General features: G+C 38.4%; 1 protein-coding gene across 4 annotated transcripts in view; it reads right to left on the bottom strand.

The window, feature by feature from the left end:
- The window catches only part of LOC113525843 (diacylglycerol kinase beta), an 81,254-nt gene that overhangs the window by 26,145 nt on the left and 31,605 nt on the right, over positions 1-23,504 (bottom strand). For all 4 annotated transcript variants that reach the window (XM_053234289.1, XM_053234288.1, XM_053234291.1 and 1 more), the window contains 11 exons: positions 22,908-23,027; positions 22,619-22,736; positions 22,202-22,290; positions 20,450-20,566; positions 19,784-19,882; positions 19,567-19,674; positions 19,381-19,454; positions 17,857-17,931; positions 13,897-13,982; positions 12,532-12,621; positions 10,657-10,817 (listed from right to left, as the gene is read on the bottom strand). In XM_053234289.1, the coding sequence (XP_053090264.1) occupies positions 10,657-10,817; positions 12,532-12,621; positions 13,897-13,982; positions 17,857-17,931; positions 19,381-19,454; positions 19,567-19,674; positions 19,784-19,882; positions 20,450-20,566; positions 22,202-22,290; positions 22,619-22,736; positions 22,908-23,027 (1,137 nt within the window). The remainder of the gene's footprint in view (positions 1-10,656; positions 10,818-12,531; positions 12,622-13,896; positions 13,983-17,856; positions 17,932-19,380; positions 19,455-19,566; positions 19,675-19,783; positions 19,883-20,449; positions 20,567-22,201; positions 22,291-22,618; positions 22,737-22,907; positions 23,028-23,504) is intronic.

Below are 23,504 nucleotides of genomic sequence, written 5' to 3'. Positions count from 1 at the left end.
CACAATCATTACATTGCCAAGACGTGACTCAGACATGTCTGCCTATTGCCCTTAGCAAAGATCAAGTGTTAGTGCAAAGCTTCATGGAAACCTGATCCATCACCAGTTTTAAAATATTCCATGTTTTATTCCATGTGGTTTAAATGTGCTGTATCCTGTTCCCAGGTCAGTGATTGGGGTGAGTGTTTTTTCTTTTTTTTTTCAATGAAAATGACTGCCACTAAAAAATGAAGCATACTCATGTATTTAGGGCCAAGAGGGGGAGAGGTGAATGAAAGCCCTGTTTCTGCGGTCTGATGAGAAGATGTTTCAGCAGATAGTCCTGTCAGACTGGAAAAAGTACACAGGCCTGTCAGTGAGGCCACAGAGTGACTTATCTTAATAAATAAGTGACAGTGTCAGTCAGACAGAAAACATTCCAGGAACTTGGGTTGAGGGGAAGTAGAAAGGGCAGAGGATTAACGAAATGAACATCATGTCGATGTCGAACATCATGTCAGTGACAGAGCAAAACCATATTAAAATCTCACTCATATATTTTTCAAAGGCAAACTATTTTTCCTTTGTGTAATTTCATAGGTTCTTCAGTATAACAACAGCAACTGAAAACAACGGATGGCCACTGTTCATATTCTCTTCATTACAAAATTCTTTCAACAGAGGTCTTTTCTCTTAAGACAGCATTCTAAGTAGGACTAATTAAGGACACTTAATCAATCAATAACTATCTAAAAAACCCTTAAGGAACACTTTTTCTCAGAGCATACTTAATGCACACGTTATAACTCCATTTCCTGTCTTCTCAGGTGTGGTTATTAACAACATACCTCATTTAGAATGCAACAATAAGAAATTTAACATTCAAAACAACATTTGACAGACTCTTCAATGTTCAACAGGAAGAAACAAACTAATTCTATTTCTGACAGTAAACCTATCAAAGATCGTTCTTAATAGTGGATTGAAAAATGGCACTAAGCCACTCAAGCTTGCATGATATAATGAGCCAATGATGGTCAATATTCCTTCTATAATATCACTAGTCTACAGTGTAATGAGTCATGATGCTAAATTTCGGTTTAATGATATGAGCTCATTGTCTTAATCAGCCTCCTTTAGGAAACATATCTCTTGAGGGGCAGGCGTATGTTTAATGAAACTATCTAATTCATTTATCAACCGAAAATTTCAATTTATCTTTAGCTTCCAGCTTTTTTGTTGAACATCAATCATTTACACTCATTTACTTTAATCAACAGAGATAGAAGACGAGAAATGGCAACAGAAATGTGCATCGTTGATGCTACAGACCTGAAATGGATCTAATGTAGTTTAATTGCAAAGTATATAGGCAGCAGGACAAGGGCATGGTCTCTATGGTACATGAAATATAAACTACAGTGACTCATCACAAGTCCTGCACTTCTCTAGCTACATAGAGCTGCTGTGTTTGCCTATGCAAGCAATGTGGTAGTAAAAGCCCCACTTCTGGTGGGGCAGGACATTAATAATGACATAGCCTCAGACAAAATGAAGTCGAGAGGGTATGACACTTGACTCATGCTATAGGCTACTGCTGAATTTTTAGAATAACCGCATAATAGGCAGCTGAGAGCTGACAACATGCAGTCATCCATCATACAGTCTACCAGCTTATACCACACAAAACACCTGAGATGATCCTAAATTCAAGCATCTTTTTCTCAGCCTTTGGGTGGGAAAAAAAGGTCACCGTGGTGCACTCACATTTCTGATGTACAGACATTATCCACTTTAATGTCCAGCATTACAGACATTACACATAATCTCCCTTTCCCTCTCCTAATCAATATATATTCCAATAGAAATGATTCTGTATATCATAGACACACTATCTGCACTCCTACTTTGCCGTTGTTTGTGGAAATGTATTAGATTTAATTCTTATTATTTGCTACAAAACCAGATCTATAAAAAAAAACAGCAGTTGTGGAGTATTTTTAAACTAGGCCAATTTAGCAACCCTGTCATTAACTGTCTGCTGCTCCTCTTCCACTGAAAATGTTCATAGCATGAGAATGGTGCAGCATGATTGGCTTATTTCTCTCAAGTTGCAACATTTTTGAAAAAATATTGGTCACTCAAAAGAGGTAATTTGTATTTGAGTGAAATTCAAAATGTATAGAATTCTGATTGAGAACTTTTGATGAGGAAGATTAACATTTGTTGAATAGCTGATGTACTGTATATGATGGGGCTGTGCCCCACCTTCCACCACTGGAGAAAACCAGAGCAAAGCAGCTTTGATAATGTTTTTTTTTTTTTTTTTTTTAAAAAAAGGTTGATAATAATATTACTTATAACACATATAGGGTATAGATAACACATAATACTTATAGATTAATATCAAGGCTGTTTACTGCCTTTAGTAGTACTGCATCATATCTAAGATACATCCCAACATAATGCTTGGATGAAGACTGATTCTTATGATTAAATTAATTCACGACTGCAGAGAGTTATGACACACTGAGCAAACAGCGTCAGAGGTTGTTTGCTGCTTCCTTGTCTAGCAACACGCTGTTGTCACAGCGATGTTGTCTCAAGGGTACGTGCTGCTGTCAACCACTAAACCTTGATTAAAATCAAAGCAACAGAGCCAAAGAAGAGAAGCCAATTGATAAGTCAGGCTTCTAACTGTAACAGATCCATCCCTATATTTAGATGCAGGCATGCACCTAGTCAAGGGAGCTTAAAAGCCACCACATCCTTTAGTAGGCCCAAGCTCAATAATGCACACACGCACACCGCCTGTCTCAGCGAGTGACATGGAGCAGGGTCTCAGCGCCTCACGGTGCATACTGTTTCACTCTCTCAGACAGACAGGAAGTGAGCGAGCGCAGGATTTGCACAGTTTGATAGCTGACGGTGCGCTGATGAAGCCACGAACGGACCAAGCTACGTTAGCACCTGCGCTGGCTTCCTGCCTGGCTCTGCAGGTGCAGCGACGGGAGAAACAGGAAACATGCAGGGTGGAGGGTTTAAGGGAGGACAACTTTGGGTTGCACTCTGCCCCTATCTGACAACAGCAGAACACATCTTCAAACTTTAGCATTATACCTGCTAGATTATCACAGAATACTTGCATCACCACAGGAATTGTATGAGCAGTTTTATAAGACTTTCCTGATGTATTAATACAAATACTGAATTTGCACCAATAGTAACATTTTAAGTATCTTACATCTCACAAGAAAGAATACTGAGCATTTTTTTGGTTGTAAAAGTTTTAGACTGTTTTAGCCTGCATAAGCTCAAGCTGATGTTTTTGTGATGTGGAAGTACAGCATGTACTGTATCTACAGCAAAACTAGATGTGTGTGGCTGAAGAAAGCCAAGGCAGCTAATATCATGACATGATGTGACACTAAGTGACACTAAGTGACACTGGCCTACAGTGTACAATCTAATGTTTGCCAGCATTTCTTTAGATATGTGGCACAGTGCAGTGACATTTCTAGTTGGACACCAGTGAATGTTGTTTTGATTTTATCTGTTTGAACCTTTGCAGTAAGGGGGCACTAGGGAAAGAATAGAGACAAATAACCAAGTCATGCACCAGAGAATGTCACTCACATCAACAGTGGGTTAAGTTAATTCTTCAGCCTTCATTTCTGTAACTTATACTTTCAGACACAGATGTGGTATACTGCTATGTATGCTATAGCACTACTGAAGTGCTATACTAGCACCTTACTTAAAGCTGGGGTTCATATGGGCTGCATGAAACCTACATAAGCCCTTCCTGACAACTAATGTAAATATTAAAAAAAAATTGAACTCAAGTTGATATAAAACCTGAGTCAAGTGACAGGTTTTTGTTGTGTTATGACACTTTCCAAACTGACTTCCATTAGTACATCATGACAACTGACATTGTATCAGTGTAATTCTGGTACATCAAAGTCATATATTGGTGATGATGCCTAATACGTCCAAGAAATGGAAATTGACTTATCAGACATTTTCAATCAGTATAAACAAACGAATTATTTTTTCACTGCAACGCTATTATAAAGACTAATGAGGACACTGCTGGGTTTCTGTGTGTAGAGTATCATGACATGCTGGTGAGCAGGGTGATGTGAAAATGGAGGGGTGTGAGCCCACTGCTGGGCCACATCAGAAAAAAATTCGATGCTGAACACAGACACCTCCTAACAGGTGGGAATTCCATTTTTTTGGACTCTGGTAAAAAGAGTTAAAATGTTCATGTGTATGGCAAAGTGGTATATTGGGTCCCTGGTTCGATCTGGAGTTTGGGTTACTGTCTGTGTGGAGTTTCACATGTTCCCTGGATCCACGTGGGTTTCCTGTGGGTTTCTTTAAACTTCCAAAAGCACATGCCAGTAGATGAATTAGCTACTCTAAAAATTGCCCCAAGGTGTGATTCAGTATGTGAATGGTATACGATGGACTGGTGTCCCATCTGGGATGTATTCCCGCCTTGTGCCCATTGTTCCTGGGGTGGGCTCCAGATCCACAGTGACCGTAAGCATGATAAACTGCTTACTGAATATGAATGAATGAAAATGCATTATGTAGATCTATTGTATGTCAGTTGTCATAAATGGCTTATGCAGGTGTCATGTAGCCTTTTGAAGGACATCACTGAGTAAAATTTACCAATATTTCAGAGTGATGTCATGGTCCCTCAACAAAGGTAACAGTATGTCTTCGGGTAGATAACCCCTCCCATAAGCCAAGGAACATCCAGCCCTTGGAACCAACTGGCCTGCAGAGTGAACTTTCCCCTGGCACAACACACCCGAGCCAACTCATGAAGGGCTTGATAATTAGCTGATCAGTTGGATCGGGTGTGTTTGCAGTACAAAAAAACAAACTCTGCACGGCCTCTAAGTGTCTATAAGACACAGTTGTCTCAGACACACACACACACACACACAGAGAGAGAGAGAGAGTGACAGTCCACTAACACCCACAGTATAAACGTTCTCCTGAATAGTGGGTGTGAGACACAAGAGTTTAGCATTCAACCTCATTTAACCTCACTATTTAGCCAATTACCAAGGTCTTCATGGGCTGCTTTTGAAAAAATGCAGACAGTCCATACTACACATCTGGGAGAGTACTGCAAGTGTACAAAGTCTTAGAACGTTTAATGTGGTGATATTCATGTCACAGTGATTGACATACAGAGTTATTATATTAGTCCACTGTGTTACTGTTAATCTGTGGTTCTCACAGAATGTGCACATGGGACTAATCATCAGCCTGGTAATAAATGTATGCATTTGTAGTGTATGTATGTATTTTTGCATTTGGTTTTCATGTTTGCTTGAGGGGAAAAGTTCTGTGTTCTTTCTCTCTTTAAGACTCTCGAGGTGTTACTCAGCACAGCCATTCGTTACAGCAGTAACCTGGTCTGAACCTGGCAGACAAACACTTCCTGACACTGATACTTCCTCTGACCTTCAGCCTGTGCCAGAGAAACACACACACACACACACACACACACACATACACATACACGCAGCATAGGGCAAACACACTTATCATACTGTTGTTTCCTGGCTGTTTCTGATCCCTGATTATTCCTCTTACCACGGCAGCCTCTTTCAGCAATAACCCTACCACATGCCTGAGCTGCTAGACTGCACAGCATATATGGAGCAAAGACCATTAATACAACTGAACTCATCTGAAATCAGCTAAATGAAGGGAAAAACTGAGTGTGACATGATACAAGAGAACATGATACCAGAGCTATGCTTCACCCACTGCCAATCTAGGGAGGAAAGAACAGGGACACAGATAGCTTGTTGATGGCAGGAGATGAGGTTAGATTTCATCTGCCAGGCCTATGGGAGCAGACCCCTGCTATGGGCAGAGCAAGGTGACGTGTGTTTAATGCCTACTGGCGTTCTGTGGTTGCTTTCGCTAATTCCCCAGGACACACTCTTTCCAAATAGGAGGAACTTGATCAAGCAGCAAACACTTTTCAGCAGGATCACTACACTGTATTAAGTAACCTGCATTAAGAAATGTCTTAGAAAATTCATAGCTCACTCATGAACTGGACTTGCTTACTTGAAGTCACCAGAGGTAAAACTGAGACTGCACTAAAGGGTCTCACTCATTCTCATATCTTCTGGGGTGTCAGATGTTAGTGCGAATACAGAATCAACATGAAACTTAAAGCAAAAATTGTCCAAACTACACAGGAAAGTATTATGGATGATATTACCCATGTCTGATTTGAATCCATACTTTAGTGTATCTATTGATTAATAATTACATGTAACAAGTCATATCACTTTGGGTCAGAAATCACAATGGTCCATTTATGTAGAAATCAGATTTTAAAACACAAACTCAATTCTGGGCTCTTTTTATATTTTATTGATTAAAATAAATCAAATTTTCTTCCTCAATGCTGTGTCATATATAATATTATAAATGTCAACAATAAATATATATTGAAACCTCTGAAACTTTAGCAAAAGCTAGTGAGATATACTTTATATCTATCTTTCTTTCTCTTTTTAACCACCTCATCCACCCTGCTATTGTATTACACATTGTAAAAAAAAAACAAAAAAACCTTGAATTAACAACTGTGGGGATGAAACATACAGAACAATTGGATGAAAAAGTATAATCTTTCCTGCCTGCTCAATCACAATGTTTCCCATGTGGGATAAAGGCATCACTAGCACTGACATCATGGTAAATACTTCTGAAAAGCTAACATTTATATAACTGAATAGCTGAGATTTTCCATTTTAAACCATTGTATAAAACTCAAAATGTCGTTCTGGGTCAAACTGACGTCAAAGTTTGGAACAGGTCACATTTGCAAAGTTTCATCACTCTCTCTGCTTGTCAAATAGACTTTCTCTTAGCCCAAAGTAACTAAAATCACAAATGCCGAACCTTCATCTGCACGTGGTATCTTGCTACTGAACAGTTAGGATGTGAATGTATTACTGCTTTTTTACCTGTCTTACTTGAGCAGTTCTTTTCTTTGATGAAATGTAATCTTTTAACTGGCAGTGAACATGAAACAGATGACCCTGAAGCTAGCTAGCAATAGTGGCCTGGTAACCACTAATGCCATGGCAACCCCGGTGGAAGGCGGCAGGAAAATGTTCCCTTTTGGGAATTATGAGGCAGTGCAGCATTGCTAATGATTACATCAGCACATGAGTCACCACACTGGTTTGCTCAGGTGTCAGTGGCTCCCGATGTGGAGCCATCTGTCCTCTCCTCATGGACGCTCAGCACCATGTCCCTTTGCTCCAACACCATGCCATGACTGTGCGACAGAGAGCAGGGCCTCTGTTGCCACAGTGCTGTGACCATCACTGAAGCTATAATTTATTACTCAAGGTATACACTAGGAATAAAATTAAAAAGTTGGATGCAAAGCTTGCAATAAGTAATATTGTAATATACTATGTAATATAAGTGGAATATAACATGATGTAATGAGCTGTTATAGGAAAATAATCAATCGGGGTGATGGAGTTACTGTTATGACCCCAAAGTTTATCATTTTTCAAAAACAGCATGTTCCAACAGCACGTCCCAATTTATTACAGCAATTTGCCCATTTTCAGCGATTTAACCATTTTTTTATTTATTAAAGAATGACGTTGTATGTTTTATCCTTTTACAGTTACATTTAATGTTTTGGAATATTTTAGAAACAAGTTAGTTCCCTTTATCACTTTCATTATGACACCTATAACAGCTTTTTCCATGGCAGAAAACTTAACAGCTTCACTTAAAGCTGACATGTCTCCATACAGGAAGCTTCACCTAAACAATTATTATATCAATTATTATATCCACTTATTGTTAGGTTTAAATTATGTAAGCATCTGCTATATACATCCTAGTGAATATGTTGTTAATATAGACCATAATGTACTATAACAAATTTAAAAAACCTACGAAATAATAAAAACCTGAGATTTGAATTATAGCTGGCACTTCTGTCAGAGCCATGCAGTTATTAAAAAAAACAAAAAATCAGCACCTTCAGAATTGAGAATTCAGCAGCACATGTTGAAATACTTTCAATGCATACACAATACACATCCATGTATCCATCATAAATAACCATCTACAAAGTGCTACATACTTCCCCAATGGGTTATTTCAAATCACATCCAAAAAAGCCTGTTTAAATTTTAATGTGATTTATTTATTCGCCTTGTGAGGACCAGAACTGGTGCCAAGCCATGCATGGAGCCTCCTGGCACAGGCAGCCTATACTCATCATAAGACTCACGATTCACAGAGCATCCATTGTCCACAGTCAGCAGTCACACTGCCACTCCACCACATCACTGATGCACGCCTCATACTCTCAATACACAACACTGTTACTTAGTTTCTTCCTGTATTTTATGATAATAAAGAAAGAGCATGCTGTTTGGTACAGTGGGAACGTGATGATAAATTTTTTAAGTAGTGCTGATAGATTGGTCAAATCTGATCTCTAGGTGTTATTTTCCATTAGTTCAGCATTCTGAAGAGTCAGAGTATTACACTAGCACAGCTTCTCCTGAGTCGGTGGATGTTGATAGCTGAGGAAAACCGAGCCTGAGCTCTAGTCAGTAGGAGGCTGAATTTAGTTACATAATGGCACTGCAGTGTGTCACATTCCTGTGAGTTTTTTTTTTCTTTATTTTTGCACACTACCTTGCCTAATCCTTCCTGTGTCTGACCCTGCCAATTCACACACCCCTTTCATTCAAATCAGGTGGTCTATTTCAGTTCTCTTCTCTATTTCTGGATATTCTAAATGTGACCTGGGCTACCTGGTATCCCTCACAGTGATGAAGCAGCATGTAACCAACACACCTGGCATGAGTCAGATTGAAATATATTTTTTCCCCAAAATGAAACACACTATTTATAGCGCACCCATCTATGAACAGCACAGAAATTAATCTAAGGATTAATCATTGTCTAAAGGAAGGAGGGGAGTACGTGGGCACTCATAATGTGACAGACTAGAACTGGAGACTGTCTAGTGTTCTTCTAAAATCCATTTAGATTTGTATATACTCATAAGCAAAAAGATCATATATTTTTGCCTTTGCTTTTATATATTCCAGGAACTAAATGTATTAACTCTTAAACTCACAGAACCCTCCAGTAAGTGTGCAAAATATATGTACATTCCTCACTTTTACTGTAGTTACTAAATAATTCATTGTAATTACTAAATAATATGCATTAAAACACATAACAAATGAATAATAATAATAATAATAATAATAATAATAATAATAATAATAATAATAACAACAACCTGAGTCTTAAAAGGGTTGATCAAAATTACATAGTTTGAGGGCCTTAAAGTAGGAAAAGCATTAAAGTCACATGTTGTATTATGATAATCTTTCTAAATCATCCTAAATTAAATTATGCTGAATTCCTCAGATATCTTTTGTGCAATTCAACAGTGGTGTCTTCTTGAACAAGAATCAGAATGTTGGTTGAAGTTCTTGCCATAATTGCTGTGAAAGGCTGCACTTCACAGTGAATAGGTTAGCATCAATTTGATCTTTTCCCACCAAACTTGTGAACAAATGGCATTTATAACATTGCAATGAACAGTGCGGTTGCTAAGTAACTGAGTGCAGGCTACTTATTTCCTTATTTTCTCCATTCCACAGAAAATCATGCTGCTCAACTTTGGGCAAGTTATTATTCCTCTAATGTAATGATGCTTACCTTTAACATTACATATGGTAAGTATCCCATTAAATGCCCATTAGGTCTAATGAACACATAATGATATCTCATAAACTTACAAATATCATTTGACAATGAATTAACTACAGCCTTTGGGAAGTACGTAAAAATATATAAAGTATTTTATGGAACGTGAATAGGAAGTTGTTCATGTGGATAAAACAATCTATCTAATCTAAAACTTGTATAATCAGAAATGTGTTGAACTAAAAATTCACAACCTTGATTAAACTCCAACTGGCTCCAGTAGAGGTGAAGATGAAATGATTGCTAATTATTTCTGTTGGTTTTACCTGGATTCTACTGGACTGTCCCAATTTCTAGACAAAACAAAGTGGAACCTACATGACTTGAAACACAGTCAGACTTTCAAGTGATATAACATGGTCAAACTATTGAAAGGTTCTTGCAGAGGCCATACACATTACAGTGTTGTAAATACTAGTAATTATACACGCTTAGGAAAAAAAAGGTTAAAGCTAGAAAAATAAAGGGTTCTTCAGTTTATCTGTTTACACAGAACCCTACAACAGACTGTTTCCCTGTGAGAGAAAGCACTCTAACTATAATCTCTTGAGGCTGCTAAGAACCCTTAACTATCCAAATAACCCTTTTAAGAGTGGCAATTAAACCATTTTAAATCATCTTAATTCAGATTTAAGACCTAATGTACAATTAGGGAAATATATTTGAATACTTTCTTAGCCTGATCCGTTTCTGTTGTGATGCTATTTAGAAAAATGAAAATAGCTCTTGTGGCAAAGTTGTGACATCTGCTCTGGTACAAACAGTCTCTTTTAACTAGAACTTTTTGAGCACCATGTCTGTAGTAGCAAAGTAAGATTTTAATAAGAAAAAAGTGCACAGCATAAAAGTGCTCACCACTCCAATGGAGAAGTAGTTATTGACTATGCTGTATGGCACAGGGTCTCCCTTTTCCTCCTTGTCATCGGGGGAAATGTCAATGTTCCAACGGTCCAGCACCACCTCACTACTGTGCTCAATGTCCCTGAGGAACTTGAGAAGATTGCCTCCCTCATAGCCTGGAGGACAGAATATAGTCATATTACATGACAAGTAGGTTAGAAACCTGTAAACATGCACACATAGTAGCATCTGCACATTTATTCTGCAATCCTTGAATGAAATCTATAATGAAACATGAAGGAGGTGGTTTTCCCTTTTTAATGATCACCATCATTTGCAAATTACTGTGATAAAATTAAACAGAGGAATTATAATGAACCACAGCTCCTAGATGCCACAAGATGTTGTTCGTGTCTGTGTTTTTGGGTATGCGTCAAAAGAGATACGCAGAAATGACAACAGCGGGTTAACACGTTTGACTTATTGCACCATCACGAGACTCAAGTGGACAAAAAAATAAAATAAATATTGGGAAGTAAAAATAGAAGTGCTGCAACAGACAAGTGAATCAAGCTGCAAGTTGAGGCCATTCTGTCAGCACTACATGGATGATGTGATTGACATTCTCTGCCCAGAGACAGACTCCCCAGTGTGTAATACAGTCTTATATTACTGTATTAGTTGTACGTAGTGGGTAGGGCACAGGCACTGGGTGTTACTTCACCAAGGTGGAGGCGTTATGTCTTAACAAGGGCCAACACACTGTGACTGGAACAGGAATATTGACACTTTCCTGGCAACCCTGTGTGCCTGGGCTCACATGTGATGACACCTGGAGCTCATTCTTCCTCCATGAACAGAACACAGTCCTATGCACACTCGCACTCACACGGAACCACAAATCATATAGAGGCCTTGTAAAATTAATTATTAACATTAACATTAATGATTGCATATACATAGGTTAGGTTGTTTTGTATGTGCTCAATTTTAGGAGGTTTAATTTTAACTTTTGAATAAACATTTCAGTTTTCACTCCACTACTTGGCACCAGATTGAGTCAGGTTGTAGTTATACAGTATATCATAGTGCCACTCTTGCCAAGGCAAAAATATATTGACAGCAGTTCTCCAGTGGAAAAAGCACAACTCATTCACGTCGGAAATAGGGACATGATGTAATAGGGTAATTATTCCACAATCCCCACAAGTACACAACTGCCTAACAGCTGAAAATGCATTTTTTAACTTTAATCCACTGTGGCCTAAAAGCCCACTGTATCCGACATTGTGCTCCAACATTTTCATCTTCCACACATTCCCCAATTTATATAGTCTTCAAGTAAGGCATACTGTAGTTGTGATGATGTGTCATAATTGATTCCTATATATCCCTAATAAACATGTGTATGCTTTTATAAAAATTATAAAAATAAATCTTCATGGGCAGCCAGAATAGTCTTCATAAGAACATCATGTTTGCAGTTGGTGTGTAAAGTGATGTCAGTACAGTATATTATACCTGTTTCTTATACCAGTGAGTGGTTTCTGGCATTATCAGTGTATGACTTGTGTGATTAGATCTAAGAGATGAAGTAAAATGTTCTTTTAAAAAGATTTACTGATTTTGTGATGGAAGTAATAATTAAATGTATTTAAGCCTACAGTAATTCATGATACATTAAATAGCAAACAATACTATAGCCTGTGTTTAATTCATGTCAATCTGGCAATCTTTGAAAAATATATTTATGGTATTGTCATTAAGGATGACATTGTAAAAGGACATTTTAATAACTCAAGTACAAATTTTAGGCTTAAAAGAAACCTGAATAGTTCTCCAGTAGGAAATACCTCCCAATCCATAAGCACATATAAAGTTGACTCTCACCTCCACCCCAGCGGAGGCAGCGTGCCAGGTCATTGCCAGTGCCCAGCGGTAGGATGGCGACAGGAGGGTGGCGGGCAAAATTAGCCTTATCTGGAGAATAGAACAGAAGTGAGAAAACACTGCAAATAATCCAAAAGTACTTGAATGCATTCTGAGCGCTTACTGTGTTTACTGTAAAAAAAAAATCCTGACAGTTCACCTATCACAGTGGTGCCAGTTAACTTTTCACTATTTAGATAAAGTATACGTAAAATAAATTGTATGTTGTTAGACAGTAAAAGCCCACAAAAGCATGAAGTACATAATACAAGTCTACTAGGCAAAAGACAATAGACATGGGTGTCTCTCATATTTATTCCAATAGGACAGCACACGCAGTATTTCTTCATTTGCTGATCTTCCTAGTGTGGCTCTCTGTCCTGTAGTTTGCACAAGGCCTGCTGAGATCTTGTATTTGTTGATACTCCATGGATTTATTGCCTAACCACAGAGATTAATCATCGTCTGCCATCAGATGCTATTTTCTAATGCATGTTAAGCTCGTGTGGGTGAGGAGCTAGCAGAAACTCCAGAAAGCTGATCGAGGATCAGGCTGATTTAATTAAAAGTCAGTTTTTGCCATTAAAGGAGCAATGAAGGTGCTCTTAAATCAGCACTCAGGCTACTTCAACAAAGTCGGCTTTCTCCTGCTCTTCTACTAATGGACACTCACTTGCTCCCATGAGAATAACAGCTCAAAATCACCGATCCAGGATCAGATGAAACTTATTCTAAATCAGCACTTAATGGCACTGTCTATCACCCCCCTACACACACACACACACACTGGCTCCTCTGTAATGCTTACCCATTAACATCAGCATGGTTGTCAGTGGGGGGAAAAGCAGGCCATTATCTCTTCACTGCTATCCACCACTCAGTCATATGAAAGAAGTCACAGATGAGTGTACACACTTCCTAGGTAATTTATGAATTTATAATCCTTTCAGAGGCCCATTAAATGCTACTATGATTATATGTGCAAGTTCCTCACTGAGTCCTGCAATTTGTTTTCTTCAATTTAGCCCACTGAGCTTTAATGTTCAAATCACTGGCCATAGTTAAAAAGTCTGTGGTAGAACATGTGAGACAATGTTTAAAATAGTTTAGTTCACCCATGATTTCAGCTCCAGTTAATATATAGTCAAATATGTAATTTGAGTTAGGGCCCTAGATTACTGATCGGAAGGTTGGGAGTTCAAATCCTGACAAGCTGTCACTGTTGGGCCCTTGAGCAGACCCTTAACCGCCAAATGCTTGGCTCAATTGTTAGAGGCATTGGATAAAAAGCATCTGCCAAATGAAAAAACTTAAACACTACACTACCAATGCAATCCAAGATCCAGCCCACTGTTCCATCTCCTCCACAGGCCAATACTCGGAAGTCAGGCACATCACGGAAAAAGTTTAACCTGGAAGGCAAAGAAAAAAAAAGGCTGAAGGTCAGGCAGAAAGTGGTCTTGCATTTTTTTTTATGGGGGCTTGAAAAAATAAAATATAGTATAGAATACTAAAATATAGTATAGTATAAAATATATTGTATAATATAATAATTGGTAATTGAGCTATATCACTCATTATTGATCTATATTGTTTAAATTTCTGTGCATTTTCAGCATATAAAATGAAAAAACAAAACAAAAACATAATTTGTTCTAAGTTTTAAATGGAAGTCTTTAACTGCTCCCAAATACCTACATGGCACCTTACACGCCCTGGTTTACATTATACCAACCCTCCCACCCTTACCGTATAATGCAATGTGCACAGGGACTGAAATAAATCTTTAAAAAGTTCCCAACACATTCGAACTCTACATTCAAACATGTTTGCACACATGATGAACATTGAGACATTGAGTCAATATGGAGAAGTATAACTATGAGGAAATAAGGATTGACCATAATTACTGTAAATGTGGCAAGACAAATGTCGTATTTATTACATTGTGGCAATACCCATAGAATGATTGTTATATGTTTTGTTTGAAAGGCACAGAGTTTTGTTGTTGAGGTCTAGGCAAAGAACAAACTGGAAGTCTGTATTCACAATGCATTACAATTCACCTTATTCTGCAGAAACTCAGCCAAGCACAAGTTCCCCCCCCCACCCTTTGTATCCTGGTACAAGAGACACATGAGCTCCAAGGTCCAATCAACAGGAAAGTCTTAGTCACTCAGTCTTGGAGTAAAAACGCCTACAGCTATGACATAACGCACAAAGCTATCCCTTCCTAATTTCAATTTCCCAGGTAAACCTGAAGCATGGCATTCATGGTAAAATCAGAGAGAGAGAGCACGATTGCTAAAAATTGCATATCCGTTTTCAAAAAACAATTACAATGTGTACTTGTAACTATAAAAATAGCTTAATTTACAAAAAGATCCTTATAATAAAACTATTATTACACATTTCTGCTATATTTATATTTTTAATATATACTTTTAGTTCTCTTGTGCTCTCCCACTTCACTGCCTGAGCAGCTCTCAGTAGCTCCCTCTCCTTCTTTTCCCTGAATGGCTTTTTCAAATTGAGCACAGCTCTGGTCGTGACTGTGTGTGTATGTGGGGTGGTGGGGGGTAGCATGTGGGAGAGAATGGGTTGGCTGCTCTCCTGTGTTACAACTTCACCTTTTGTTCTTGTTTTTTTTCCTGAATGAAATGCCCTGTTGAACAACTCACTCAGTGGTACAGAATGTACTCAAGCGTAACATGCATGCATGTTTGTGTGTGTGCGTGTGTGTGCGCATGTATGTGTGCGTGTATGTGTGTGTGCATGGGTTCATGTTTCTGTGAAGTGCACTAATTGCTAAAGTGTCACAAATGCAAAACTATGAGTAACTTATCCACGTGATAACAGTTCTTACAATATTCACTGCAACACACATCTTGATAATCACATCTCTGTACCAGATGCTTTGAATTAGTCATTAGAAAGTTGTTGTGGATTAATCTATATTGCTACTGATGGTTCAGATGGCTCCATCACTTGTCTGGCAGATAAATGTTTCTCTCAATCCCTGACTCAATGACTCATGTTCCAGAGAAAACAATGATTAATCTTCTTCAAGAAGGAGGACTCATAGATATGTTTTTATCATTTCTGCCAACATTCTGCCACCTGATAATCAAAGATAACAGACATGCCACCTCAGAGCTCCAGGGTGTCCAGGTCTATTCTAAGCTAGGGTTACTGTCTGTATGGAGTTTTGTATTCTCTCCCCATGTCACATGGGTTCCCTCCAGGTTCTATGGTTTCCTCTCACCTCCCAAAAACATGTCATTAGGTGGACTGGCTCCTCTATATTGCCCCTTGACAAGTATGTGTGTATGTGTACATATGGTGCCCTGCAATGGACTGATGTCTCATGCAAGGTGAATTCTCATCATGTTCCCAGTAATTTTGGGATAGGTTCAGGATTCACCGCAACCCTGACCAGGCTAAAGGATTTACTGAAGGTGAATGAATGAATGAATGAAGATTCAAGATGTGGTACATGCCCAAGTTTGTCTTTCTCCGAAGGTGAAAGCGCTACCAGCAAACATTTTCTGTCTTTCTGAAAAAAAAAAAAACTCTGTTGAACTATACAAATGAAATTTCTTTTGGGAACAGTAGAGGCTGAGGCTGGTTCTTAGCTTCACCAGACTAGAATGTATTCTTTGTCCCAGGAACACACTCTCACTGTTCAAGACAGCAATGTTGATACATACCGTATGCACTAAATCAATTTCCAAAGGGTTTTTGTGCATGTTTAATAAAGCCATTTAACTTGACCCTATTTCTTTTGCCATTTTTATATTTTTGGAGTTCTGAACTCAGAGAAAAACAAAGGAGGTCACAAATGCTGCTCTTTTACACCCCCCTTTTGATAATGATGTCACCTTTAAACCACAAGAAAATAAAATACTGTGGAAGGGTCTCACAAGAGTTCACAAGACTCCACATTGGTTAGGTTTGTGGAGTGCCTGACAGTTACTTAATTGTGTTGGGTCCAGAGGTTAATTTACTTGGAACAGGTGGGTGTTTTTATGAGTAAGTCCTGAGAGAAGCTGGAGTGATGGTCTTGCAGTTTTTTATGGAAATTAAAAGATAGAAACACCTCATCCTGCTTTAAGTGTACAGTGCTTGAAAAGGACAATTGCATAACACGGGACTTTACAACTGGCTCTGTGAGTCACAGTAAATGTGTCTGCTCGGTCAGATGCCAGCTGGTCCTATGCTTTCTGAAGTGCCCTATGGCCAAGTTGATTTTAGTTGATTTAAGCTCTACAGACATGCAGGGAGATGTGACAGGGGTGTATTTGCAAAAAATGGTGTGAATGCTCCAGGTTTTGGACAAGGCATTCAACACCAAAGAAACAATGACTTCAAAAGCACTGGTGGATCAAATAGTGGTGATATGTGCTTTCTGTGGACAGAGGAAACACAGAACATATTCAATACAGTACTCTCACAAATCACTTGTCCAAGGTTGAAACTGCAATGAACGTATATACTGGGTTTTTACTGTAACCACCAGGTGCTTTAGAGGAAAAAAATTGCTGCTCTTGTGCTCTTCCAAGTGCCTGGTAGTTACCATAAACCCCAGTATATATGTACACTCCAGTTTCTACTGCAACTGGCTTGACCATTTGAACCAATGACTGTCATGAACATGTATGTACTGAATGGTGCAGGAGAACCAACAGCATTTTTAGTCAATTTTTAATTACCATTACCATTAAAAGTCATAGATTTGACACTTTGTTGTAGGCCTATTTAAACTTTTTGTTTTTTTTCTTCTCTTTCAATTAAAAAAGTGCCATTTTGACGATTTTTTGGCTGGAAGTTTTTGGTTGAATAAAATACAATTAACTGATGTTAACTTGTCTAATGTTAGCTAAGTCAAACATACATTGATAGAGTTTATTTTACATTAATGAACTCAAAACCTTCTCCATTTACCTTGATGGAAAGTGAGTGCACCATATCTTTCTAGCAAGAAAATCGAGTTGAGATTACTAATATGTGAGATGAGGGTAAGGGGGCAGGGCTTCTGGGTCATCAGTTAACATTGGAATTCAAAACACCTATGCAACTGTCAGTCATTCCAGATTCATATGTCAGTTGGTTTCCTAGTAGCATACTCCAAAGTCAGAAGGCAGAGATACTCTGCAAAAAAAAAAGGCTGGCAAGTGCGTAATTCATTCAGTCTATACTAAATCCACAAGCCTTTAGAAAAGATCACAAAAGTACTCTCCCTAATCCTTCAAACTTTCATGTTCAGTGTTCTTTCTGGTGACTTACCCTACCATGGGTCCTCCACGATCTAGACTGTAAACCTGTCTGGGGTTAAGCAGGTACTGGAACTTCCGCAATACCCTTATGGAGAAAAACAAACAACTGTGAGTTATAGTGAGTGAGATAACAAGGTATGGAGAGATTTATATAAAAAGAATTATATAAATAAATACAAGCAAACATGAAGACCAACTGATGCACCTAATACAGTCTCTCTCACACACACACACACACATACACAACACTGTTAAGCAGCTTTTTAGTATATGTGACAAGCAGGTACTACTTGAAATGATAAATGAATAAATCTCTGCAATGCCCTTCACGTTTATTTTTTATCTCTCACTACTCGGGGGCACAGGGGCTTAGAGGTTAGCACGTTTGCTTCGCACCTCCAGGGTTGTGCCCTGTGTGCATGGAGTTTGCATGTGCTTCGGGGGTTTCCTCTGGGTATTCTGGTTTCCTCTCCCAGTCCAAAGACATTCATTGCAAGCTGATTGGCATCTCTAAATTGTCCACAGTGTGTGAGCGTGTGTGTGATTGTGCCCCGGGATGGGTACCCTGGGATTGGGTGTGCCCTGCCTTGTGCCCCAATTCCCCTGGGATATGCTCCATGGTCCCAGCGACCCTGTGTAGTATAAGCGGTACAGAAAATGGATGGATGGATGGAACTCTCACTACTCCTTTCTTTGTCTCAGTAGTGGAAACAAAGGGAGGAGGAGAGAGAGAGTCTGAAAGTCTGAAACACATCATACAAAAAGCTTTTAGTCTAGAGCATTACTAATTATGTTGGGAGAAGCGATAATCTGAGCCCTTATAAGCATTAAAAATGCCAGTCTTTCACTTGGATAGAACATAAGGGCAGCGTCAAGAGTCTAAACCTCCTGAGCTAGCTTTTAAAGCACTGAACACCGTGAAGACAGTGGAAAAATACAATAGGCACCAAATCTGTTTCACTGATGACCACTACATTCACTTATTTGCATCAAGGGAACAGTTCAAATAGTGTTCTTTTTTGGATCTGGGGCAGTTAACGCGTCTTTGTGTGAGCGCGAGTCTAATAATAGGGAATAATCGGGCCATTATTGGTATTTATAAGTGCGTTGCTATGGTGACGCTCCTGCTGGATCCCAAATTGGTCCCTCGGCAAATTGAGGATGTGTGGTAGGCGGTGAGAGCGGTAACAACACCTACATTCATCCTTCTTGAACAGCAGTGCTGCCTCCTGTTTGCTTTGATGATATTTAGGACAGAGTGACAAGCAGGAATAGCAGAATAGACATGGTAGACATGCTAGATATGCACATTATGATTACAGAAAGCAGAAATGCTGCCCACTGAGAAATGGTTATGAGTAAGGACACTCAAGTCCTGAAATCACTTAAACAACATAATATCATGAAATTGTAAGACACAGCAACACATAGAATGCTCTGGTGTGAAATAATGGTCAGGTAAATTAATCATTTTCATGGATGTGAGAGATACCACAGTACATGAAAAAGTGAATGAAATAGAAGCGCCTCACACCTTTCTCCTTGTCGACCACCACTCTTCGGATTAACCAGCACCAGTAGAGGATGTGTTCCAGGAAGAGGGGTGATCTGAAAATGGAAAGGAAAAACAGAGAGAGCACATCTACATTAAAACACAAAGACTCAGTTAAAGTGTCTGAGCCTGTTCAAACAACAACCAGCTTGCACTATGATTGCTGACCTGTAGTGCTTGACCATCTCCAGTGAACTTAAAGCACTGGTTGGAGTCATCAGGACTGGTGTTGGGGGATGATTCGCCCTCTCCTCTTTTTACTACAGACTGACGATCCTGGGCAAGAGAAAAGGCAGAGTGTCCAAATTATGCAATAACATGCAACGTGTTAGAGCATGTCAAACACTAAACTCATGCAGTGCAAGAATTATAAGGCTGGACTGACCAGGACAACAGGGCAGATGTAAGATGGCAAGAGGGTGTGGTCTTTCAGTGCTCCACCATCACAGTCTGGCTTCACATGAGATGCACACTTATTATGGAGCTGAAGATAAAAATAGAAATCTGCAGTAAAGAACTAGAGACTCACCAATGGCCTGAGCTAATAAAGTCTGCACCTCTTTCCCCTGACTCATACAGGAACACAATGTTAGTAAAAATAATTAATTTTGATGTTTCGCTGAGCGCCACCTTGCAAGCATTCTGTGTGTGAGAAAGGTTTTTCGAACATGTAGCATTTAGTTTGACTGAACGTAGGCATTATTTATTCTGGGCATGCTAATGTTAAGCAGGATAGTACAAACTAAAGAAAATATTGCCACCAAGAGGAAGAAATTGCACATTACAACAGCTTAATCTAAAATATTCTCTGTATTATTGAAACCAAATAGAATATTTATTCTTTAAAATTGTTCATTAATTCCATCAAAACTAAATCTTAATGTACAGTAAAATACATCTAAATACTGTGCAGAATTGAGGTCACTGTTCAAACACTGAAACACTGAGATCTTTTTCAATTAAGCTTGTAATCACCAACAGACAGCTCAAAGTCAAAGCAGAAATTTTACGTAAACGTGTTATCAGCCACCAGACAGTGATATATACTTACAGTAATTTGACACCAAACACAATGAAGGCCAGTAAGGCCCTGGTAGTACTTGATACTGCGGTGACATCGATCACACTTGGTTGGAGAATTGCCCTCCATCCATACATGCTGCATAGCCTGCAGAGAGGAAAGAGAAAACATGCAAAAACATAAAAACATAACCAAACTAAATTAAAATAAAATAAAATATAATAAAAATTTCAATTTTTTTTCGAAATGTCATTGTAGGTATTGGGCCACAAATCAAAAAAATCAAAAAATCAGGTTAGTGACCAATAACACATCAACACATCAACTTCTCTTAAATATGTTCATTTAATCTGCATTTATCTGCTTCCATTCTCACTGCACAAATGGATATATCACCTACAGAAGAGATGAACAGGCTGCAATTCAGTACCAAAAACAGATTTTCCAAATTATGGTTGTATTACCCCTCTCCCATCCTGTCAGTTCGAAAATGCCACTTTTCTGGCACATTTCCAATGTAACACCCCATGTTGTGCCACCTGACTCTTTCATTTCTGACCACAAAACAGTGACTGAGTGCAATAACAAAGTGGAGTTCAATTTAGCCCTTATACAATCTTTTATGATAACAGACTGAGATTATCTAACAGCAGAGTTAGATAATCAACATATAAAAATAAGGACTGGACCCATATTCTGGAAAATATTTCTCTTTCTCTACTCTCTGCAGTTGTCTGCCTTTGTTATGTAAACCAGTCACACCTCTCAGATTTAATACTCTGTATGCCACAGTTTGGTTACTTCAGTTACAAAAATTATTTAAGTCTTCATGTCAAAAAAAAAAACAACAACACAAAGAACAGAGTATCTGATGTAACAGTATTATTATTCTATACTGAAATTGCTAAACCAAGAAAGAGAAACATCACTGACTATAAAATATCATTCTACTTTCTACATGGGCGCATTTTGTTTATTAAAATATTCATTATTATCTCACAATTTTGTCAACTGATGCAGTAATAGCAGCTTCTATACCAAATTAACATTGATGTGCTATAAAATGAGCAACCAAAAATGATAAAAATCTCATAGTACACATATCTTCTGCTTATGCTGAGCATCGTTTCTGTAGTTGTTGAAAACACAAACAGGCCAAGCCCAGGAGTCAGTTTAATTGAATCACTAAGACAAGTTAGAGGTTAACTGCGTAAGCTATGCTACGTGATTTACACTACTCCCTCTCTCTCTCTCTCTCTCTCTCTCTCTCTTTGTTCACACAGCTACTTGTTACTAAGCACAAAATGTTCTTATAACCTCCCTGACACATTTATGAGGGCTTAGATGTAGGGCTTAGATACAGATTAGTAAAAATAATGGAATGTCGGACCATTAGTGAGTTGCAAATATTATAGGAATACGCTCTGGAATATGCTGTAGTTGCTAAGAAACACTGATTTTTAAACATACTTCCTTAAGAGGTATGTTTAAAAAAATGTTTAAAAATAGAGGTAAGTTCCTTAACTTAAGAGGTAGATAAGATTATCGAGAAACAAACATTTAAACACACCATGCCATGCCTTTCTAAAACAGAAGCTAGGAAAATAAACAGTGTAATGCTAATAGGCTTGGAAAAATGATCTACTTTATAGTATAGTATAGTATAGTATAGTATAGTATAGTATAGTATAGTATAGTAGAGGAGGTACTTATGTGGGCACTAATGACCTGTGCTAGACTGTAAAAGCATGTTAGGGTGTATAGTGTATCTGGTTTACTCACATTGGTGTGTCTGCGGGACTTGGCATAGGTGCTGATGCAAGCAGCAATGTCTTTGGACACACAGCGCTCATGGACTGTGTACTTGCATACTGCCAAAGAAGAGTGGATTGGGGAAGTTACTCATAAAGCTTGGAGGGAAGGTTGGAGTGAGATGTCCACAAATAAATCAGATTATACTTATATGCAATTATGTTTATGGCTGTCAGGCAAATTAAATGGAAAGACAAAGCACTTTTATGATGGACACTATGAAGCAAGTCCATAAACTGATACAAAAAGATGACAAAAACCCAACCCCAAAATCTTCCTGACTCCTATTTATCATTTATATTCTTGTTGGAGAATGCCACTTACTGGATTTCCCTTATAATCCCATCACATCATCATAGTATCTCAGCATACAGATTAGATGCTTACGTGAGCAGCAAAGGCCTTGTTTGCGCACTCCTAACAGCATGGTGTGACAGTAGTTACAGTACGCTGGCTTGTTGAAGTGCTTCAGTCTCCATACATGCTGCCCATCTTCTTGTACATTCTGAGAATAGATGTTTGAAACACTGCATGTGAGAGGAGAAGGGAAAGAATCACTCAAATACCACACATACCCTAATGTTTCAGAGTCCAGTGCTCAGCCTTCAGTTCAGCTGGGTTCACAACTTTAGTATCAGAAGGACACACACATGCACACAGAGGAACTCTGACGCACCGTCTCCATGCCTAGCAGTACCAGCAAGGGGATAGTGGTCATTCCTCCTCTGATCCACTCTTCTAGTGTGACTGTTCCATCATGGTCGTAATCAATCTCCTCCATCATCTCCTTCAAGATCTGCAACAGAAGCACACATATGTACATTCAGACATGAATCATATGCTATAAAGTGTACAGTGTAGTCATGCATTGTTCAGAAATGATGGTTCAACATACTTGAACTTCATACACTCAATACCAAAATCATTGTTTTTATTTCAACCACTTCTCTTGCTGGACTGGGTATCTCGTCAGAAAATACTTGGCTAAAACTTAAGTGATTACACTAATGACTAGACATATGATATTTCTGTAATAAATTGAGATATTCTTATTTATCTGCAAGATAATTGCAATAATCTGTAATAGTAATTACCAATACTGCCAGGACAATCCAACTTTTCCTTGCAACTAAAATTGGTCTGTATTGTACAACAACAGTTTATAGTTGAATGCAAAAGTCTGCATACTCCTTAGAGGACAATAATCAAATACTCTATGTGACATTTCATCTATGTAATATTGATGAAAATGATATCAGTGATACAAATATCC

The sequence above is a fragment of the Pangasianodon hypophthalmus genome, chromosome 5 (genome assembly GCF_027358585.1).
Source record: "Pangasianodon hypophthalmus isolate fPanHyp1 chromosome 5, fPanHyp1.pri, whole genome shotgun sequence".
NCBI lineage: Eukaryota > Metazoa > Chordata > Actinopteri > Siluriformes > Pangasiidae > Pangasianodon > Pangasianodon hypophthalmus.
The sequence above is the reverse complement of the archived record's forward strand: the minus strand, read 5'-3'. Positions and strand labels throughout refer to the sequence as shown.